The 21,404-nt window shown below is 41.6% G+C and overlaps 2 protein-coding genes across 4 annotated transcripts in view; one reads left to right on the forward strand and one right to left on the reverse strand.

Moving 5' to 3' along the window:
- Positions 1-12,390, forward strand: part of NME8 (NME/NM23 family member 8) — a 36,784-nt gene extending 24,394 nt beyond the window's left edge. Inside the window, exons 11-15 of one of the 2 annotated variants that reach the window (XM_032642756.1) lie at positions 6,143-6,287; positions 6,967-7,074; positions 10,367-10,518; positions 11,064-11,208; positions 11,966-12,390. In XM_032642756.1, the coding sequence (XP_032498647.1) occupies positions 6,143-6,287; positions 6,967-7,074; positions 10,367-10,518; positions 11,064-11,208; positions 11,966-12,203 (788 nt within the window). In that variant the 3' untranslated portion in view covers positions 12,204-12,390. Of the gene's footprint in view, positions 1-6,142; positions 6,288-6,966; positions 7,075-8,409; positions 8,525-10,366; positions 10,519-11,063; positions 11,209-11,965 lie in introns of those variants that run through there. The other variant, XM_032642757.1, reaches the window with a different exon arrangement.
- The window catches only part of PNPLA8 (patatin like phospholipase domain containing 8), a 141,739-nt gene extending 121,580 nt beyond the window's left edge, over positions 1-20,159 (reverse strand). Inside the window, exon 1 of one of the 2 annotated variants that reach the window (XM_032642750.1) lies at positions 19,788-20,159. The gene's annotated coding sequence lies outside the window, so the exon portion shown is untranslated. The remainder of the gene's footprint in view (positions 1-19,787) is intronic. The other variant, XM_032642755.1, reaches the window with a different exon arrangement.
- Between the last annotated feature and the right edge of the window lie 1,245 nt (positions 20,160-21,404).

Here is a 21,404-nt window from a genome sequence, read left to right on the forward strand (position 1 = left end):
TTGTGGCTCATTTCTTTTTATAGCTGAATAACATTACATTGTATGAATATAACAAAGTTTGTCTAGTTACCTATTAGAGGACATCTTAGTTACTTCCAGTTTTTGGCTATTATAAATAAAGCTGCTATAGGCAGCTTTATAATGAACATGTAACATTGGTGATATCTCTGATGTATTGGGCCACTAGGGATTTAGGTTTAATTTTCTACACAGCATAATCTTTATCCCAACTAGTACAATGATCTGCTGCAAAATACATCTAAGTAATTGGCAATAACAGCTGAGTATGGAAAGTGCTATGATAAGAGATGCCTCACTGGGTATCAAATAGGTGGGACACACAGCCCGTATCTGAGTGGAAGGATAAGTATGGCTTAGCCAAGCAGAGACGGTTACATGAAACTTCTTGGAGTAAGCATTGTTTACGCAGAGACTAAAGAAGTCAAGTTTGAATTAGCCAGGAAAAGGGGAACCTTGAGTAGTTTCAGTGGAGTGCTTGCAGCAAAAGTCAGTCTCAAAATTGGGGTGGGAGATTATACACAATGAAACCAGAACAAGCCAGAATTAAAGAAGTAATATTTGGGGCTTCCCTGGTGGCGCAGTGGTTGAGAGTCTGCCTGCCAATGCAGGGGACACAGGTTCGAGCCCTGGTCTGGGAAGATCCCACATGCCACGGAGCAACAAAGCCCATGAGCCACAGCTACTGAGCCTGCGTGTCTGGAGCCCGTGAGCCACAACTACTGAGCCCACGTGCCACAACTACTGAAGCCCGCACGCCTAGAGCCTGTGCTCCGCAACAAGAGAGGCCGCGACAGTGAGAGGCCCACGCACCGCGATGAAGAGTGGCCCCCACTCGCTGCAACTAGAGAAAACCCGCTCACAGAAACAAAGACCCAACACAGCCAAAAGTAAATAAATAAATTAATTAATTTTAAAAAAAAGAATCAGATTTATATTTTTTAAAAAAGAAGCAATATTTGACAGATTTTTAACTGTCATTCTATTTTGAGGTTGGAAAACTCTGATCATAGATAAAGCCTCACGGGAAGGAACCAACCAGCAGAGAAGGAACAGCTGAAGATACAAGAAAAAGAGAGATTAGGACAGGCCAAGGTCACTGAGAGTTGGGAGGAAATAATTTCTGTAGCAGATGCATAGGACTGGGCTTAGAAGAGATTTCTCTGCTATATAGCAAGAGGGAAAGAGGGCTGGACAGACACAGATCCAGTTGATGCGCTGGTGGCAGGAAGTTGAGGGGTGTGTCTTCTGCTACCTGGTTCCTCTGTAAATAAGAAGCAGTGTCGTTGGCAGAGAGGAGGGGAGGCAACCCTGTTGTGTACACGATCCATCAAAGGCCAGCCCTTGGGACTTCCCTGGTGGTCCAGTGGTTAGAACTCTGCGCTTCCACTGCAGGGGGCTGGGGTTTGATCCCTGGTCAGGGAACTAAGATCCCGCAAGCCGTGCAGCGTGGCCAAAAAAAAAACAAAAACAAAAAAACGCCAGCCCTTTTCTTGGTCCAGGTGTGCCATTTCTACCCATCTGCCCCTTCTTTTCTTGCAACATCACTTCCTCCCTTGCTACTGAGCTTTCCCTATTAGCACAGAAACATGCTCCAACATGATAATAAACATCATAGTGAAATAAAAACAAAACCAGAAAAACTTCATTGGATCCCACACCCCCTCAGCTGATACCCCGTCTCTCTGCTCCTCGGCAATGGGCAACTTCTCAGGGAGTTGTCTGGCTCAGCGAATCGTCTTCTGGACCCTCACCCACTCCTGACCCCCCTCCAACTGAGCTTCTGGCCAGAACTATCCTAGTCAAGTTCACCAACGACTTCCAAACTGCCAAATCCAACTTTCAAATGGCCTGTCCTCTGTTCAACAGCTCTTGGTAGTATTTAGCAGTTTCTGCTTTCATACTGGTCACCTTTCATATTGGTTTGGATTGCCACCGAAATCCTGACTCCTGTTCCTGCGAAGTGAATATAATTTTTTTTCAATTTTTCTAAGCAAAGCAAATCCACCTTCAACCAAGTTGCAAAGATCTCACCTTCTACTCTTAATAATTTGTTGAAATAATTTTTCCCAACCAAATACAATTTTCTCCTATGAAGAATTTTGGTGGTAGCTGTTAGTATAATAACATATTACTACTGTGATGTGCAAACCGTACTGATACTTGAGGATGGCATAAAGGTGTTATTTAAAAAGGGGGAAAACAAAATTTGAAATTGGTTATTTTATATCACTCTCCCACTGGCCCACTGCTTGACTTTAACCTCAGTTTCTGATCATTTCAGGTTGCTATGTTTGCCATTTGGTAGTTACGTGGTAACTCATCACTCTTCTTTTTCAGTAAATGTTGACGATTACTGACATTTAATTATTCTGGGTCACTTCAAGAAATTCTAAAACAAAGTCTATGTGGATTATTTAACTTGAAGAAAACTGACATCACCATATTCTCATTTATTTTCAAGAAATATAGTGTACCTCTATTCCTCTATTACATCTTTTATTCAAATATAAGTTTTCTTTATTATAGCCCTTGTTATCTTATTTTTCTGTTAAATATGGTAATATATGTAATGTTCTTTGCTCCAAAGTATTCACTCAATAAAAGGTCAGCTGTTCATAGCTGTTGTTGCTGTTTTAGTGCTATTTCTTTTCAGGATTATTCCTAGTTTTTTTCCCCATAGTGAATGACACCTTTTTCCCCCTAAATTTATTTTCTGTTTAAGAAATACAGTGGCTTCTGTATATTTTTACTTACTGAATTATGTTTTTAAATACTATGTACCTTTTAAAAATAGACTCTTGAATTTTCCAAACAGCTTATATGCAAACGTAATGTTACCCATTTCATTCAATTTTGTTATCCTACTTAATCTGCTTGTAGGATTATTATAAAGATCAAGTTGGCTAATATGTAAAATCATTTAAAAACTTTTATTAGAGTCTACCAAAATAATTATTTTATGATAAAATATCAATGTATTTGAATACCTGGATAATTATCTGTCAAGTAATTATTATGTAGGACAATGACCATATGACACTTTGAATAAAGTAGCGTATTACAGCATTAAAAATAAAAGTCTACAAATAACAACGCTGGAGAGGGTGTGGAGAAAAGGGAACCCTCCTACACTGTTGGTGGGAATATAAGTTGGTGCAGCCACTGTGGAAAACAGTATGGAGGTTCCTCAGAAAACTAAAAATAGAACTACCATATGATCCAGCAATCCCATTCCTGGGCATATATCCAGACAAAACTATAATTCAAAAAGACACACGCACCCCAATGTTCATTGCAGCACTGTTTACAATAGCCAAGACATGAAAACAACCTAAATGTCCATCGACAGATGAATGGATAAAGAAGATGGGGTACATATATAAAATGGGATACTACTCAGCCATAAAAAGAACGAAAGAATGCCATTTGCAAGCAACATGGATGCACCTAGAGATTCTCATACTAAGTAAGTCAGAAAGAGAAAGACAAATAGCATATGATATCACTTATATGTGGAATCTAAAATATGACACAAATGAACCTATCTATGAAACAGAAACAGTATCATGGACATTGAGAACAGACTGGTGGTTGCCAAGGGGGAGGGAAGGATAGGGAGGTTGGGATTAGCAGATGCAAACTATTATATATAGAATGGATAAACAACAAGGCCCTACTGTATAGCACAGGGAACTATATTCATTATCCTATTATAATCCATAATAGAAAACAATATTAAAAATGAATGTATATATGTATAACTGAATCACTTTGCTGTACAGCAGAAATTAACACGACAGTTTAAATCAACTATACTGCAATAAAAAATATTGATAAAAAAGAAAAATATATTTTTTGTTATCTTTATGGATTGCTTAGTACTTCCAGAAAAATGTTAAATAATTAAAGGCCATTAGGGTAACATCTTGCCTTTGTTTTACTCTGACTGATATTAATGCCTCCAGTGTTTTCAATTATGATGTTGGCTTTAGAGTTTAGGCAAAAATCTCTATATTCCAAAATCTTTCTATCTGCCACATGATACAAAACGATTTTGAATGTAATCCAATGCTTTTTCGTTATTTACTGAGATGAACATGAAATATTTTTTCTCCTTTGACCTGCTGACCTATTGATATGATTATAACAGATTTTCAAATGTTCATCCTCCCCTGGGTTCTGTGAATAAACTTTCATAGCTCATGTGTATACCATGCTATTGGAGTTGGTCTGATAATATTTATTTCAGTTAAAATATTGTTCTTTAATCTTTCCCAGGTATTGTGTCAGGATTATTCTAACTTTTCTTGATGTTAAGCACACTGGGAGAGTTTTAAGTGTCAGATGAACTGTACATAACTTAAAATTTATTAATTAAGCTACCTAAGCTGATCCGTCATTTGGGGGGACAAGTAGGCTTTTAGACAAGTTTTAAAATTTCTTCCATTGTTACCTATCTTCCAGTTTTTAAAACTTCTTGGATCATTGAATGGCAATTTATACTTCTTTTGAAATTCATTTCTTTACCTTCAAATGTACTAGCCTAGGACACCCACCAAAAACTGTTTTAATACCATGGTGGGTAATTGTACCTATTTCCCATTCATAATGTGCTCTATTTGTCTGTTCTTAGTTTTTGCTGGATTTATTAGAAGCTCACTTTCTTAAAAAAAAAAGAAAAGCATTACAATTTTTTTCAAAAGACAATGCAAAAGGATTTCTTTCATAATTTCTTTTGTTTTTATCTATAATAATTCATTTGCATTCATTCTGATGCCTTGGGTGTCTATTCTTGTTCCCTTTTTAACTTCTGGATTTGAATTTCCCTCCATTTATTATAATTCCTTATTGCTCAGTAATTAAGACTTTGCTGCTTTTAGCTTGGACTCATAATTTTTAGTATTCAGTGTTCGGAATTTGGAAATGGGTTGGCCTTAATCTGAGATTCTTTCTATTAGGAGAGGACCTTAATTCATACAGTTTTATAATTACAACTGTGTTTATTTCTGTTTTCTATGCTTCCTTGCTGTAATCTTTGGTTTATGTATTTTGCTATAAGGACCAAGCATCTCTTGCAATTACTTTTTCCAGTATTTTGGGAGATGATTATCTTTTTAATCAGTTATACTTACGTTGTTTTTACACGTTTGAAGTATGTTTAAACTCATGTTTGATTATCCTGTAAAATCAAGAGTAAATCTGTTTCAAGTTTAGCAGAGTTTTATTCCTCTCCCCATTCTCAGCCCCACCCCACTTCCAATTTCTTCTATTATCTTAGCTTTTGTTAATGTTCTTTGAAGTTTTAGTACACAGATGGTGGATGTTAAGTTACTTTTACATGACGTCTTTTGATGGTATTTTGCAATTTATATTTTGTTTATAATCAGGTAGGTATACAGCAGACGTACATAGAATTTTTCTTATATAAATGAGTTTTCATGCTTCCCACAGTCCTTAGGTCCATTAATTTCACACTTTTTAATCACTTAATTATATTTCATCTCTCAGTTATCTAGAGCTTATATTTAAGCACATTAAAAAAAAATATGGGGCTTCCCTGGTGGTGCAGTGGGTGAGAGTCTGCCTGCTGATGCACGGCACGCGGGTTCGTGCCCCGGTCCGGGAAGATCCCACATGCCGCGGAGCGGCTAGGCCCGTGAGCCATGGCCGCTGAGCCTGCGCGTCCGGAGCCTGTGCTCCACAACGGGAGAGGCCACAACAGTGAGAGGCCCGCGAACCGCAAAAAAAAAAAAAAAAAAAAAAAAAAAAAAAGATATGTACTTAATTATTTTGTTTTCTGAGCCCTAGCACATCCGAGAACGTCATTAATATTAACTTTATGTGTGAAATAAAACTTATCTGACTATACAATTTTTTTTTATATAAATCCCCCATCCCCAAACCTATAGATTTTGGTCCACTGAAAAATTGGAAATGGCATCATAAATTTGATATGTTAAGAATATTATTCACCTTAAATTAAAATCTAATAAGCTATTTTTATAAACTTAAATTTCACATGAGAATGAAATGCATTCTATGTCCTCATGATAATACAGTCTGTATTGTGTGTATAACCAATAATCTAGCACTTTAAAGCTTATTATGACTTTTTATTTAGAGGATGTTTTGAATATTATTCAAGATGAAGGCTTTAAAATACTGATGCAGAGACAAATAGTGTTATCAGAAGAAGAAGCAAAAACACTGTGCATGGAATATGAAAATAAAGATTATTTTGGAAATCTTATAGAAAATATGACCAGGTAAAACAGATTGCAGGTTGAGAAAGCACAGTCTGATTTATGTTTGAATCATTTAAGCCTCTTAACCCTGCTTTCTGTACAAGCTGCCAAATCTCTCAATTCTGTAAAGATGTGCTGAGTCTACTTCTTTGCCAATCTCCCTCCCATTTTGATTCCCTGCTCAACTGTGTGTCTTCTCTGGTCCTCCTGGGATGTTATTAGAGTGAAGCAAGGTTCTGGGTGAAGCCTGTGGAGTCCAGTTGAGTTGAATGCCGGAAGCCAGTGTGCAGCATCATGAAGTCCAATTAAGAGAGCTGTGACTGACTCTCAAGGACTTTGGTAATCCTAAAGATCACTAGTCCTAGGAGACGAATGGGATGCTAGAAATCTGTCAGGTTTCTAGAAGAGTAAAGGAAACAGCAGCTGGGGCAGAAAGCCAGCAAGGGTATATAAGTCAGCAGGAGCATGGGGACGATATAGGGACCACCCTATCAGAACCAAGCCCCTTCTCTTCCCTTCCTTTCTCCGCTTCCATTCTTTTATGAATATGCCCTCGAGAGTTCACCAACAGAAATTAATTTCATACTCTTGATAAAAAGGGTTATTTTACTTTTTTCGTCTAACAAACACACTTGTATTATCTACCTATAATTAGCTACAAGCTATCCTTTCATTAACTTTGTTTCTTCTTTTCTAACAGCAGGCCATCTCTAGTCCTTGTTTTAGTAAGAGAAAATGGCTTAGCACACTGGAAACAGTTAATTGGACCAAGTACTGTGGAAGAAGCCAAAGAATACCTTCCAGACAGGTATGATTCGCGTCATGGGTCTCAAACTTTTTTCATGGGAGCCATGGTGATTTTTGGGGGGATATGGGGGTATAGGAACCAGAGCTCTAGTCCAAGGTTCTCTTCTGAGGCTTTGTAAGAGAAGGTTGTGGGCTGCTCGGTTTGAGACTGGTAGGTGGTAGCTATCCAGCCAAAAAGGCCATATCTTGGCAGAAATATCTGCCCCATGCACTATTCAGGAGAAGTTCTTTTGAGAAGCGTGTGATAGTTGCTTCAGATTCTTTAATTGATCATAACCGTTTCAAGACAAAAAGGGAACCTTCTTGCACTGTTGGTGGGAATGTAAATTGACACAACCACTATGGAGAGCAGTACGGACGTTCCTTAAAAAACTAAAAATAGAACTACCATATGACCCAGCAATCCCACTACTGGGCATATACCCAGAGAAAACCATAATTCAAAAAGACACATGCACCCCAATGTTCATTGCAGCACTATTTACAATAGCCAGGACATGGAAGCAACCTAAGTGTCCATCGACAGATGAAGGGATAAAGAAGATGTGGCACGTACATACAATGGAATATTACTCAGCCATAAAAAGAAACGAAATTGAGTTATCTGTAGTGAGGTAGATGGACCTAGAGTCTGTCATACAGAGTGAAGTAAGTCAGAAAGAGAAAAACAAATACCGTATGCTAACACATATATATGGAATCTAAGGGAAAAAAATGGTTCTGAAGAACCTAGGGGCAAGACAGGAATAAAGACGCAGACGTAGAGAATGGACTTGAGGACACGGGGTGGGGGAAGGGTAAGCTGGGATGAAGTGAGAGAGTGGCATGGACATATACACTACTGAATGTAAAATAGCTAGCTAGTGGGAAGCAGCCGCATAGCACAGGGAGATCAGCTCAGAGCTTTGTGACCACCTAGAGGGGTGGGATAGGGAGGGTGGGAGGGAGGGGATATGGGGATATATGTATACATATAGCTGATTCACTTTGTTATACAGCAGAAACTAACCCAACAATGTAAAGCAATTATACTCCAATAAAGATGTTAAAAAAAAGAAGAGTTTCAAGACGACGATTAACAATATGTAGCCTACAATTTGGTAGGAACATTTACTAAGTTAATGTACTGATGAATCTTAGAACTTTGTAATCAGTTCAACCCTGGCATGTTAGCTGTTACCTAGGCAGCATTTTAAAAATATTTTTTGATCTTAGCTGTTGGGCTTGGTCTCAGCTAGAGGAGGGAGACAGTATCTCATGCATTTCCATTCTTGGCATGTAGCTGATGGAAACAAACTGAATTGTAATTCGCTTGAATTCTTTGTGCTGATTTCAGAGTAGGACTGAAGTCAGGGGAAGAAGAGCCCTCCTTTAAGTGAGCAGGAGTAAAGATGCTTTATCAGCAAACTTGCATACTCACTGCCACAGTAAATAACGGGACTAATGAGACATCACGTATATAAAAGTTGCAATGTTTTCTTCTGGGTAGGAGATCACGAATTGGACTTGGCCTGAATGGATATATTTCACCCCTCCTTTTAGCCCTACTCACTTACGTCTTTGCTCCTGTGCCAGACGATTACTGTAAAGGATAATATGTGTTGGACACTCTTTATGTGGAATGAGCAGGGTGCCACAGAACCTCTTAAATGAAATGTAGCAGAGAATGCGATACATGGCATCAGAGAGAGGAATTCCTATCAATACCTGGCCTATGCATGTAGGCACACTCTTCTAGAAATTGTGGTTCCAAGTGTGGAGGCTACGTACCAGCATAGAGACATTTTCTCCAGGTGAAGGAACTCAGTAATTGCCCCTCTCCTCCCCACTATTATAGTGAGAGCTCCCATCCTAAGCCCTTACGATCCCTAATGTTGCCACAAGTTCACAATTACTCTTAACCATTATTTTTGATCGGTCCCCCTTTTCCAGGTTGCTTTAGAAATAACTCCTTCAGCAGAGCTCTGCCCTTTCCTGCCCTTGGGCGTCATAATCTACACTCCCCATTGCTTAATCTGAAATACAGTCACTTGCATGCAAGAGAAACAAAGCAACCCTTCTCTCCCATCCTTATACACACACACACACACGCACACTTACTTTTTCCAATAACCACGTCTAACAGCCTAACAGAGGGGCTGCTTGTAGTTCTCTGCATTGAATGGAGTCAGTGCTGATGATGGGTTAGGCTGTTTTTATCATTCATTGTGCAAATCCCCCATCCCTGGCAATCACAGGCTCCAAGCGTCTTAGTCTGCTAATATCTTCAAACCAGAGGTGTGAGAACAGCCAAGGGCTGAGTGGGAGGGTCAAGTTGGATAACGAAAAAAGGAAATCTGAAATGGTCACTGAAACCAGAGAGGCAAGAAGAGGGTCTTTAAGTTGAGGACAGAAAGCCAAGTTTCCAGTGACGTCAGCCTATTAACAAGAATGGAGGTTATTCACTGTGGCTGGATTTTGTGGGTCGCCTGCTTAGGACTGTGTGTAAAGGGCAGAAAATGTAATGAGCGATAAGTATCTCCTCTACTGAAATATAAATAGATGGAGAGACAGAAAGAAAAAGGAGCAACTGAAAAACACTGAGGAACGATAACTGATTTTAGAGGTATGTATTCATCTACCATACAGAAACGGAACCAATAAACTGTCTACCCCAACATGGATTGCCCATTACCATCAATGTCACTCCTGCCTCTCTCCACAAAGCCATCCTGTACTCTCCTCTTTTATTGCTTTTGCTCACCTGGAGGGTTCCACTGCAGTGTCTCCTGGATTCAATATTTATAATTTGGTATCTTTGGTATAGGGTCAAATGCCATCTCTAGTGCTTGATATTATTTAGTGATGAAAGAAGGGGAAGGAATATTTATTGACAGCTTAATAGGTACCATATATTTCAAATACATCATCTGATTACATCCTCAAGGCCTCCTTCCAAAACAGGGTTTATTATCATATTTATGTTTGAGACAACTGAAGCACAGAGAAGGGAACTAATTGCCGAGTATCACACAGCTGACAAGTGATGCCACCAGGGTTCTATAGTCTGTGCCTTTTCACTGCACCAGGGCGTTCATTCCATCTTTCACAGCTGTCAGTCTCCATTATGATGATTACTGAAATGTTCATGTCCTTTCTTCCTAACAACTGTTCCTCCCTGGAAGGAAGTAGCATGCCCCAAGCCACTCTGCAGTTACTTCCGCTTGCACAATGCAAATATGAATAGTTTTACATTGTGTTATGTTGTGTTATATTATATGTCCTAAGTTTTTGACTTGACTTCTTTTTCAAAGTTTATGCGCACAATTTGCAGTGGAGAGTTTGCCTGTCAACCAGTTGTATGGAAGTGATTCATTAGCAGCTGCCGAAAGGGACATACAATATTTCTTTCCTCCCGAACACACTGCAGCACTGATTAAACCTCATGTAACTCAACAGCAAAGAGGTAAATATATAAAAATAGAGCCGATGTATACATTTTTCTTCAAATTTTGTGAAATTTTGCAAACTACAGTAAAGTTGAAAGAATAAAGCAATGAGCACCTTCATTGTCACGAGGTAGCGCTCCAAGTTTAGGCTGTTGGGGGAATTTTGACCAGACTGACTTCATTTAATTCCCGTAGTGGTGCCCTGCCGGTTCAGGGAGAAGAGTTCAGAGAGGCTGGCCCTTTCAATCCACATGCAGCAGGAAGTTCCTTGGCATTTGCAGCACAGGGATGAAAACACGTGTTCACTTTTAGCCCAGGAGCAGATTGCCTCCCAGATGGATTCTGGAAAGATGGACCTGAGACTGAACATCCGCGTTAACATACTGAAGTTCTTCCAAACGTCCAACTGGTGCTTTTTCAGTTTAGTTTAGCATAGTTTTGGTTTTTTAAAACCACTGGATTCAAGTAACAGTGTGACCTTCCTTAGTTATTTCAATCCACTTGAATACGGAGCAAAAATAGAGGCAGTCTGCCAAGACTACCAAATATCTGTTTTCCCTAGAGGATATCCTGACGCTTATCAAAGAGGCTGGATTTGATATAACACAGATGAAGGACAGGCTCCTAACTGAAGAGGAAGCGGACAAAGTTTATTTTAAAATAAAAGGAAAAGACTTCTATAAAGATGTATTGGAAGTTTTATCGGAGTAAGTTTCTGATATATAGGTCTTTACATTATAAAAGTGGTAACTGTTCATTGTAGAAACTTTGAAAAATACAAAAATTCATTAAAATATTGCATTTTAAATACAATTCATGAAAAGACACCCTGGTAGTATTTGGAGTTTTTTTTTTTTTTTTTTTTTGTCTAATTCCTTCTTTCCTTCTCTGTTTTCCTCTCTCTCCTTCCTTCCTTTCTCTGTTTTTTTAGGTTTTCACATTAGATATAGAGGCTATCTGATTTGAAACCCCTGCTTTGGCAACATATTTAATCTTTGCCTTAGTTTCCTTATCCATAAAATGGGGATGATAATAGTACCTACCTCACAGGTACGAATGTGAGGGCTAAGTACTTCATATACTGAAAGTAATTTACATTGAAAGTAATTGGAATAGTGCCTGGCATGTATCCCTACAATTAAACTACAACACTCTTCTAGCACAAAACGCTGTTGCAAGGGAATTCTCAGGCGGTCCAGTGGTTAGGACTCCCAGCTTCCAGTGCAGGGGGCACAGGTTCGATCCCTGGTTGGGGAACTAATATCCTGTAAAATGCACGGTGCGGCCAAAAAAAAAAATTAATAAAAAAACAAAGAAGAAAAAGAAAGCACAAAATCACACTGACAAGGACAAAGAATAAAGATGAGCTCTCTGGATGAAGCTGTGGCATTCTGTCTTTAGCTGTGTATGCAGTCTCTACAGTTGTCAATAGCCCAAGTCTTCTGAAAGCATTGTTGTTTGCAGGGGTCCATCTTTGCTCATGATCCTGACCAAGTGGAACGCTATTTTAGACTGGAGACGATTGATGGGTCCCACAGACCCAGAGGAAGCAAGACTTCTGTCCCCAGACTCTATCCGGGCCCAGTTTGGAAGAAGCATTTTGAAAAATGCTGTCCATGGAGCTTCTGATATGCAGGAGGCAGTGGAGGCTATTAATAGAGTGTTTGAGGACTTTGTTGCTGAGAACCCTGAGAAAAACTAAAGTACAGTACCTCTTTAACTATTACTCTATCCTCTTTTCTTGTTACAGTGGCTGGGCCTAAGACAAGGCTGTCGTGGAAAGACCAGACCTTTTCCCATGTCCCTGTATTAAACCTCACCTGTCAGACACACTCTGCGGTTCCATAGCAGCCTGGGAGCCTCAAAGCCAAGCCTTGTAGATGCCAGGGGCCTGGGGGACAGTGGGGCAAGAGAGACACCCGTGGGTTTGCAAGCCTTCGTCTTGAGCTGTCCGTGCCATCTGCCGTGACTCAGGCTCACCAGTGTCTCTCCTTGATCTCCCTCCACTCCTTCACTCTGAACGGCCAAAGTCTCATCCAGCAGCCTCAACTCTACTCTCTAAGTATCTGGAAAGTTGGAGCCTATTAACCACCGCTGGGTGCTACATGATAAGGGAATAGAATATAATATTAGAAAGTGTAGAGTAAAAGGCAATCATTCCTATTCCTTGACAAAGAGGTGCTTACTGGGGAGAGGTAGCAACATAATATGTATGTGGATTGAGTCTGCTCAGTTGTTGATGGAAAACTTAAAAACTTTTCTATCCTGGGCAATGTGGGAGACAGAGTGTAAGACAGATGATTTTCCCCATCAAACCTGCTTTCCTTCTTTATTTTCGAAGAGCAGGCTCACGACTGTGCACCTGTATGGCGCCGGCTGCTGACATGAACATGAGTCGACAGCTTCTTCACGTGTGGAGTGGAGTGCCCACCTGGAGGAGTCAAACGGAGACTCAGCCTCCAGAGCATAATAGGGAAGCAAAGTGAAGGGGAGCGAGCCCTCCACACCCAGCAGGCTCCTCAGGGACAGACGAGCAAGCACACCGTTTCCTGATACTACCATTTAGGCTACGATTTCTCCAGGTATAAGAAGACTGCATCAAAATATCAGATGCGTAAAATAAATTCATAGTGCAGCTCATTCCAGTAGTCTGACTCAATGATAAACCAAAGCATGACGGCACCACCCTTGAACATTTATGTTGGGAAAATATGTATTGTATGTCTGCTTGAACTGTGGGTTCTTGGTTAATACAAAACTATGGGTTCTTGGTTAATACACCATCGTGAAGGCTGTTACCTTCAGGGAAATGCAAATATAATGGGGAGACAAAACTCACAGAAACAATACCTAATTATAACTATCATCAGACAGTACATTATTAAGCATGTCAGTGATGAATGACTGGGGGGTGGTGGTGAGTAGAACTACATTCTGTTTATAGCATCTGTTAGAAATATGGTGTAGATCTAACGTCGACATATCCCTCCCTTTTGTGATGAGGGGAACATTATGAATAATACAGGGGATTTGGAATTAGTGTATATTTCAGGGCTGAATTGATGGGTGTATGTCTGATGGGTAGGAGCTGGAGAAGGTAAGGGATGAAACAGATCTTGAAAAATGGGTAGGATTTTCAAAATCAGACACAGACGTAGAGAACAAATGTATGGATACCAAGGGGGAAGGTGGGGGCAGGAATTGGGAGATTGGGATTGACACATATACACTATTGATACTATATATAAAACTAATGACAACATGCTGTATAGCATGGGGAACTCTACTTAATGCACTGTGGTGACCTAAATGGGAAGGAAATCCAAAAAAAGAGGGGATATATGTATATGTATAGTTGATTCATTTTGCTGCACAGCAGAAACTAACATAACATTGTAAAGCGACTATACTCCAATAAAAATTAATTAAAAAAAACAATTCGGGCTTCCCTGGTGGCGCAGTGGTTGAGAGTCCGCCTGCCGATTCAGGGGACACGGGTTCGTGCCCTGGTCCGGGAAGATCCCACATGCCGCGGAGCGGCTGGGCCCGTGAGCCACGGCCACTGAGCCTGCGCGTCTGGAGCCTGTGCTCCGCAACGGGAGAGGCCACAACAGTGAGAGGCCCGCGTACCGCAAAAAAAAAAAAAAAAAAAAAAAAAAAAAAAAAAATTCAATTTACTACAGCATCAAAAGAGTCAAATACTTAGGAGTAAACTTAATCCACGTACGAGTGCAAGACTTTTACACTGAAACTTATAAAACAATGATGAAACTAAAGAAGACACAAGTAAGTAGAAAGACATCCTGTGTTCACGGACTGGAAAACTTAATACAGTTAAGATGACAATGCTACCCAAATTAATATAAAGATTCAATGCAATCTCCATAAAAATCCCAACAGTATTTTTTGCAGAAATGGAAAAACCCATATAAAATTCATTATCAAATTTCAAGGGACTCAGAATAGCTAAAAAAATCTTGAAAAAGAACAAAGTTGGAGTACTCTCACTTCTTGATTTCAAAACGTATTACAAAGTGACACTGGTCAAAACAGTGTGGTAGTGGCATAAGGAAAGACACATAAACAAATGGAATAGAACTGAGAACCTATAAATAAACTTTTACATCCATGGTCAGTTGGTGTTTGACAAAGGTGCCAAGGTCATTCAGTGAAAAGAGAACAGTCTCTTCAGTAAATAGTACTGGGAAAACTAGCTATCCTTTAAAATAATGAACTTGGACCACTGACCTTACACTATATACAAAAAAATAATTCAGAATGGATTAAAGACCTACATTTAAGAGCTAAAACTCTTACAAGAAAAAAACAGGGGAAAATCTGCAAGACCTTGGATTAGGCAATAGTTTCTTAAATATGACCCCAAAAGCACAGGCAACAAAGGAAAAAGATAAACTGGTCTTCATAAGAATTAAAACCTTCAGGGAAACAGGTTCCTTTCTTTTGGAGTGAGCTGACCTTGGCAGGGCAGTATGGCCCCTAGGTACCCATGCCCGTGACCCTGCCTCTGCCTACACAGTCCAGACACAGGGGTGGGGATCTGGGCTCCTTGGGTGCTGAGAGTTGCATGGTGTGGGCAGTGCAGTTTGCAACCCGGTACCTGGCCGCACGCATCCATGCCCTCTAGGCCTGTGTGGCCAGGTCCTACCCCTCCCCACCAAGGCAACTGCCTGGACAAGCAGGTCCTCACACTGTGCCTCTGATGGGGAGGCTGCAGAGGTCGTTCGAGCCAGACCCCATATGGCCCTCCTGCCCATGTGGGACGCGGGGCCTCTCTCCAGACCTCTGCTTTTTCATCTGCTCTCTCTGCACTGGGCGCAAGAGGGACCTCTGATGTTTGACATCCTAAGCTGCCATCTCTGCTCTCCCCAGGTTGTTAGGCTGCAGTGGGTCCAGCCAACTCCAAGGCTGACGAGACAGAAGTTAATCCTCTGGGATCCCTCTCAGGAAAGCTGGAGCACCAGACACGTGAACGAACTCCTTCCCTCCCCTGGAGTTAGGGGGTCTCTTTCTGGTTGTGTGGCACTCCTAAGGGTGCCTTAAGCCTGAGGTGGGAGGGTCTGCTTTCATGGTCACCTACAGTGCAGGGGCTTTTCACTTCGTTTCTGGATTTCTCACAAGGGAATCTGTCCATGAATATTTGCTGACCTGGTGAGTTTGGGGGGAAGGATGGTCTAGGGCTTCCTACTCTGCCATCTTGCTGACATCACCTCTTGATCATTTGGTATTTATAATATATTACTCACTCCCAAACTCTAGTATTCCAGCATAGTTTGAAAAGCACACCTGTGAATACCCATCTGTATTGGTAACTTACACAAAATCTAATTGCATGTGAATTATCCATAAGTATATTTCTCATTTTTTCCCTTTAGAATACATTTTTTCTCAAACTAGGGTAAATTAATTATTGGGTTTCTTTGGATTATGCAGAGAAATAAAGAGAGTAAAAACCTTCACCTTCCTCACCCCTTCAAATTGAATACCCTTATCTGATGCTTGACACGTAGTATCGGGGCATTCGTAATATGACTGTGTTAAGTGACACACTGCCATTGCCTCGGGAGTGGTCCAGGACTTCAAAAGCATGAAAGCCAAAAACTCTTAATAACCAGCAGATGGCATGAGTCACTCAGTTGTCTATGTGTACGTGGCTGTACGAAGATTTTAAAAGCAAGACGTAGGGAAAAGCTATTTCTTTCAGATTGCAGAATTAGCTTTCAGTAGTCAGAAAACTAACAATCAATGTCCAAAGAGATACTCAATTAAACTTTAGTTTGTGTCAGTGCTGGTCTTGAGGGGATTAAATTTGGTGAGTGGGATGCAGCAGCATGGGGCAGGCATTTGGGGGAGCCGGGGTTGGTGGTGTCTGGGAATATCTTCTTGCCCCAGAGGAAGAAAGGTTAGAAAAGACTAGAAAGGTATCAGGGCTCCAGCTCAGTGATGTGATCTTGAATCTTAGCTGGACTTTAGGTAGAACACACATATCCTTGGCCACTGTGGCTGAGGCAGTTGAGGACTGCAAAATTGGTGGGCGTGCCTTGAAGCACTGGGCTGAGATTTGTAACCATGATGAGAAGCACATGATGGTGGGGATATGGGTCCAAATACACGGACTGGCTCAGAAGGTAGGCAATGGTGTGCCTGTGAGGGAAGGAAGCACCACTATCCCAACAGCCAGAAAGAGCTGGGGATGAGTCTGCTCTTCATGAACTCCACCATACACAACAGTCTCCATCCTTCAGCACTGGCTCAGTCATGCACCTTGACCCTGAAGCCAGAGCTTCTCTGATTGCCCTACTTGGCCCCTCTAGCCCCCTTCCAAGACAGGAGACCTGAAGCATTCTGGATTAGAGCCTAATACTTTCCAGGATCCCCTCCCTGGATCCTGTTCCCTGTAAGCAGATGCTCTGCAGAAAATGGACAGATTTCCTAAAATATGCTATGCTCTATTTTATGGCCCTCTTCCTGGAGTCTCTTGGCGCCCTTTCTTTTCACTGGAGTTAATCTGCTGCTACTGGGGACTTCCCTGGTGGTGCAGTGGTTAAGAATCTGCCTGCCAATGCAGGGGACACGGGTTCGATCCCTGGTCCAGGGATATCCCACATGCCACGGAGCAACTAAGCCCGTGCGCCACAACTACTGAGCCCGCAAGCTTCAACTACTGAAGCCTGCGCACTCTAGGGCCTGTGCTCCGCAACGAGAAGCCAGTGCGATGCAACGAAGAGTAGCCTCCGCTCGCCGCAACTAGAGAAAGCCCGCGCGCAGCAACGAAGACCCAAGGCAGCCAAAAAAAAAAAAAAATCTGCTGCTACTGATGCTTGCCTGTATTGTCCGAACTTGCTCACCCCTTGGAAGCTACTTTGGATGACCTCCAAAGCCAGTTTTTTTAAATGCTTTTCAGAAAGGAAGAAAGTTTACTAAGCAATGGTTCACGTGATTTTCAGCTGCTGAAATATTTCAATGACAATAAATATCTGAAGCCATTAGATGACTAAAAATGTTAACAAATTTTAAACACTCATCTGTTTGATTCAACAACAGCATCTTAGATATCCCTTGATACCATGATGGAACTTTATTCATAATACCATCTTTTGCTTTTGCTTTTAGACCTCATCCTATTATTCATGTTATTACAACTTTTTGAGATTTGGGATCAGCACTCTTGGTTCTGAGTCTTCCCTCTCATCTAAATTTAATTGCTAATCAAGTATGTTCTTTTTCCCTCTAAAATATATCACTAATGTGATCCAAACTTGCCATTACAAAGTGGTTCTCATCTAGATATTACAGCTACAGGTTTATCTAGTTATAAAACTACTCTCATATAAATATTGCTACTAGATATATTAGACTTATGCATATACTGCCTGAAATTGTAAAGGCAAAATTACACGCCACAGAGTTTCTTTCAAAACTTTCCTTTCAAAAAAAGGTTTCCTTACATTCTAGTAGAAAGAGACCTCTCTTAGGTAGAACAGTAAATATTGTTAAGATCTGTAGGATAGGAAGGTAGAGCTGTCGCTGGAGACTAGGGACTCCCTGATGGCTGGCTTGGGTCCAAGTTCCCCAGTAGCCTTGCCAAACCTTCCTTAGACATTGAGGCAGTCTGGAGGGCTTCCTCGCCAGCTTTCCGTCCCGCTTCCCCCTGTCATGGTTCTCCCAGCCCTGTTCACCTCCTGCCGCTCTCTCTCACTAACACACATGCAAGCAATAAAACAGTTTTCATGTCTGCGCGTCTACCTGGCTTAAATCCATACTATTGATACATTCAATCTCTCTCTCTCTCTCTTTCATAATATGTTTGTAGTATCTTCTAATTATAAAAGCAACACATGTTCATTAGACAAAATACAAGAAAGCATTTATGGATTGTATTCTTTTGCGCCTCATTTTTTTTCCTGATCCTGAGAACTCAATAACAGTGGAAAATTATTTGGGTCACAAAAATCTGTCCTCCGCTGGCATGCCTTGGGAGCCACATTCGAAAGTCCATCCTCACAAGTTATTGACAAAATAAACTAGTCATTCATTCCCCAGCTGCCTGGAGTGTGGAGAATGTTGCCAGCAGAGGGCTCATGGATGAAGAGAGACATCTAGTTCCCAGCTAAAATTTATAAAAGTTACGAGAAGGAGAAGATCATTTTAGTAAGGAGCTGGAAAATCAGCACTTTGATACACCTATGGGCCAAGCATTCTGGAGGGTTACTGACAATAGGATCAAGAACTTGCCTTGCTGGGCATACTCCTTGGCCCAGCAATGCCACTTAAACGAACATATCCCCCAGAACTAATTAAGGATGTGCATAGATATTAGCTACCAAGCTGTTTATTCAGTTATTCAGTATATTCAGTTAAGAAACAACCTAAATGCCTAATTACATGAGGGTCTGTTGAGTAATGCTCACCACGGAATACCTCGTGGCCATTATAATAAATAAGCTGGCCTGGGCTTGATTGACATGAGAGCTACTTCATATAAAGGGCCGACTGACGGTTATGAAACAGTATGTATAATAGGCTCCTAATTTTTTTTTTTATCATTATATAAAGGCATAGAGGGAGATGGTGGACTGCGAGAGGAGTGACCGTCAGGAAGAGGGGAATTTGGACACAGACACCCGGACGAGCGCCATGTGACCGCTGAGGCACAGATGGGAGTTACCCTGCCTGAAGCCGAGGAATGCCCGGCATTGCTAGCAACCAGCAGAAGCCAGGGGGAAAGTATTTGGTAACCAAACTGATGGAATTTGAAAGAACTGGGAGTTTTCTGAAGAAAGTGGCTTCATCAAGAAAACAGGGTGGTGGAATCGAAATACCGTGGGCTCGCCCCCTCTCACGAGCCACCCGAATCGCAACTAACTGCCGAACAATCATTGATAGCAAAGACTGGAACCTACCAAAAATGATATTCTACATCCAAAGACACAAAGAAGAAACCCAACGAGATGGCAGGAGGGGCGAACTCGCGATATAATCAAATCCCATACCCCCAGGTGGGCGACCCACAAACTGGAGAACAATTATATCGCAGAAGCTCTCCCACAGGAGTGAGAGCTCTGAGCCCCATGCCAGGCTCCCCAGCCTGGGGGTCTGGCCTCGGGAGGAGGCGCCCCCAGAGCACTTGGCTTTGAAGGCCAGCGGGGCTTGAGTGCAGGAGCCACGCAGGGCTGGGGGGACAGAGACTCCTCCACTCGCGGAGGGCGCACGCAAGGTTTCACGTGCACCGGGACCCAGGGCAAAGCAAAGCCTGGGCCAGACCTACCTGGGGGTCCTGGAGGGTCTCCGGGGGAGGCGGGGGTCGGCTGTGGCTCACTGTGGGAGCGAGGGCACTGGAGGCGCAGGTCCTGGGGGAATAGTCCTCCGCGCGAGCGCTCCTGGAGGCGGCCATTTTGGTTTGGGTTTTTTTTTTTGTTTTTTTTTTTTTTTGGCCCTGCCGTGCTGCATGTGGGATCTTAGTTCCCTGACCAGGACCCGCACCCCCTGCGTTGGAAGAGCAGAGTCTGAATCACTGGACCACCAGGGAAGTCCCTGGAGGATGCCATGGGGGCACCAAGAGCCGGCCCTGCCCAAAGGCCTACAGGTTCCAGGGCTGGGGCGCCTCAGGTCAAACAAGCAACAGGGCGGGGACGCAGCCCCACCCATCCGCGGACAGGCTGAGCCCACACCCACCTCTAGGCATGGCCCTGCCCACCAGAGGGCCAAGACCCGCCAGTGGGCAGGCACCGCCCCACCCACCAGGAAGTCTGCGCGAGCCACTTAGACTAGCGGGCGGCAGACACCAGAAGCGAAGAAGCCACGATCCAGCAGCCTGCGGAATCGAGTCTGAGAACGCAGATCGGAACCTACCCTGGGACCAGCTGGTCCGTGAACCTTGGGCGACAAGAAGGGAGTGTACTTGCTGGGACACATAGGACGTCCCCGACAGAGGGCCACTTCTTCAAGGTCAAGAAACGTAACTAACCTTCCACATATATAAAAATATAAATAGAAATTTAGACAAAATGAGAGGAATATGTTCCAAAGGAACAAGATAAAACCCCAGAAGAACAACTAAGTGACGTGGAGATAGGCAATCTACCCGAGAAAGAGTTCAGAGTAACAATCGTAAAGATGATACAAGAGGGAAGAGATATGGGAACATATGTATATATATAACTGATTCATTTTGTTGTAAAGCAGAAACTAACACACCATTGTAAAGCAATTATACTCCAATAAAGATGTTAAAAAAAAAAAGATGATACAAGAACTCGGGAGAAGAATGGACGTACAGAGCGAGTATTTATATAAATGCAGAGGAAACACCTGGAAAATTATATACCAAAATACTAACAGTGATTATCTCTGCAGAGTGGTGAGTGGGATTAGGTAGGATTTTAATTCCATTATTTTTTTATTTTATGTATTTATTGAATGCTTTATAGAAAATACATATTTACTGTATCATTGAAAGACCAACAAAAGTATTTTTAAAAATAAATGCCTCTAGTTGTCCTCAATTATGAAATTTGTTGATGAACATATTGCAAAATTGTTATTTTTTTCTGATTAAAGTAACCCAACTCTCGAATAATACCTATTTCGGAGATAGTACCACAGCCTTCCTCTCCATATATTTATATTTACCTCTCATATGTATCTAGGTGGAGAAAATATTTTAAGGGAGAAAAATAAATTCGTGGCTCTCACACAAAAGCCACTTCCACACTTGTTATATTACTCTCAGTGAGGGCTGCTGTTCATTTTCAACTTTTTTATAATAAATATCCAAACAGTGGCCTCGATCTTTTATCAATTAATAAAACTAATAAATGTGCCTAATTACGTTTTTGTGTGATATGCAGTATATGATTTCAGTTAAATATTCAAAGGAAACAGT

The sequence above is a fragment of the Phocoena sinus genome, chromosome 9 (genome assembly GCF_008692025.1).
Source record: "Phocoena sinus isolate mPhoSin1 chromosome 9, mPhoSin1.pri, whole genome shotgun sequence".
In the NCBI taxonomy this organism is placed as follows: Eukaryota; Metazoa; Chordata; class Mammalia; order Artiodactyla; family Phocoenidae; genus Phocoena; species Phocoena sinus.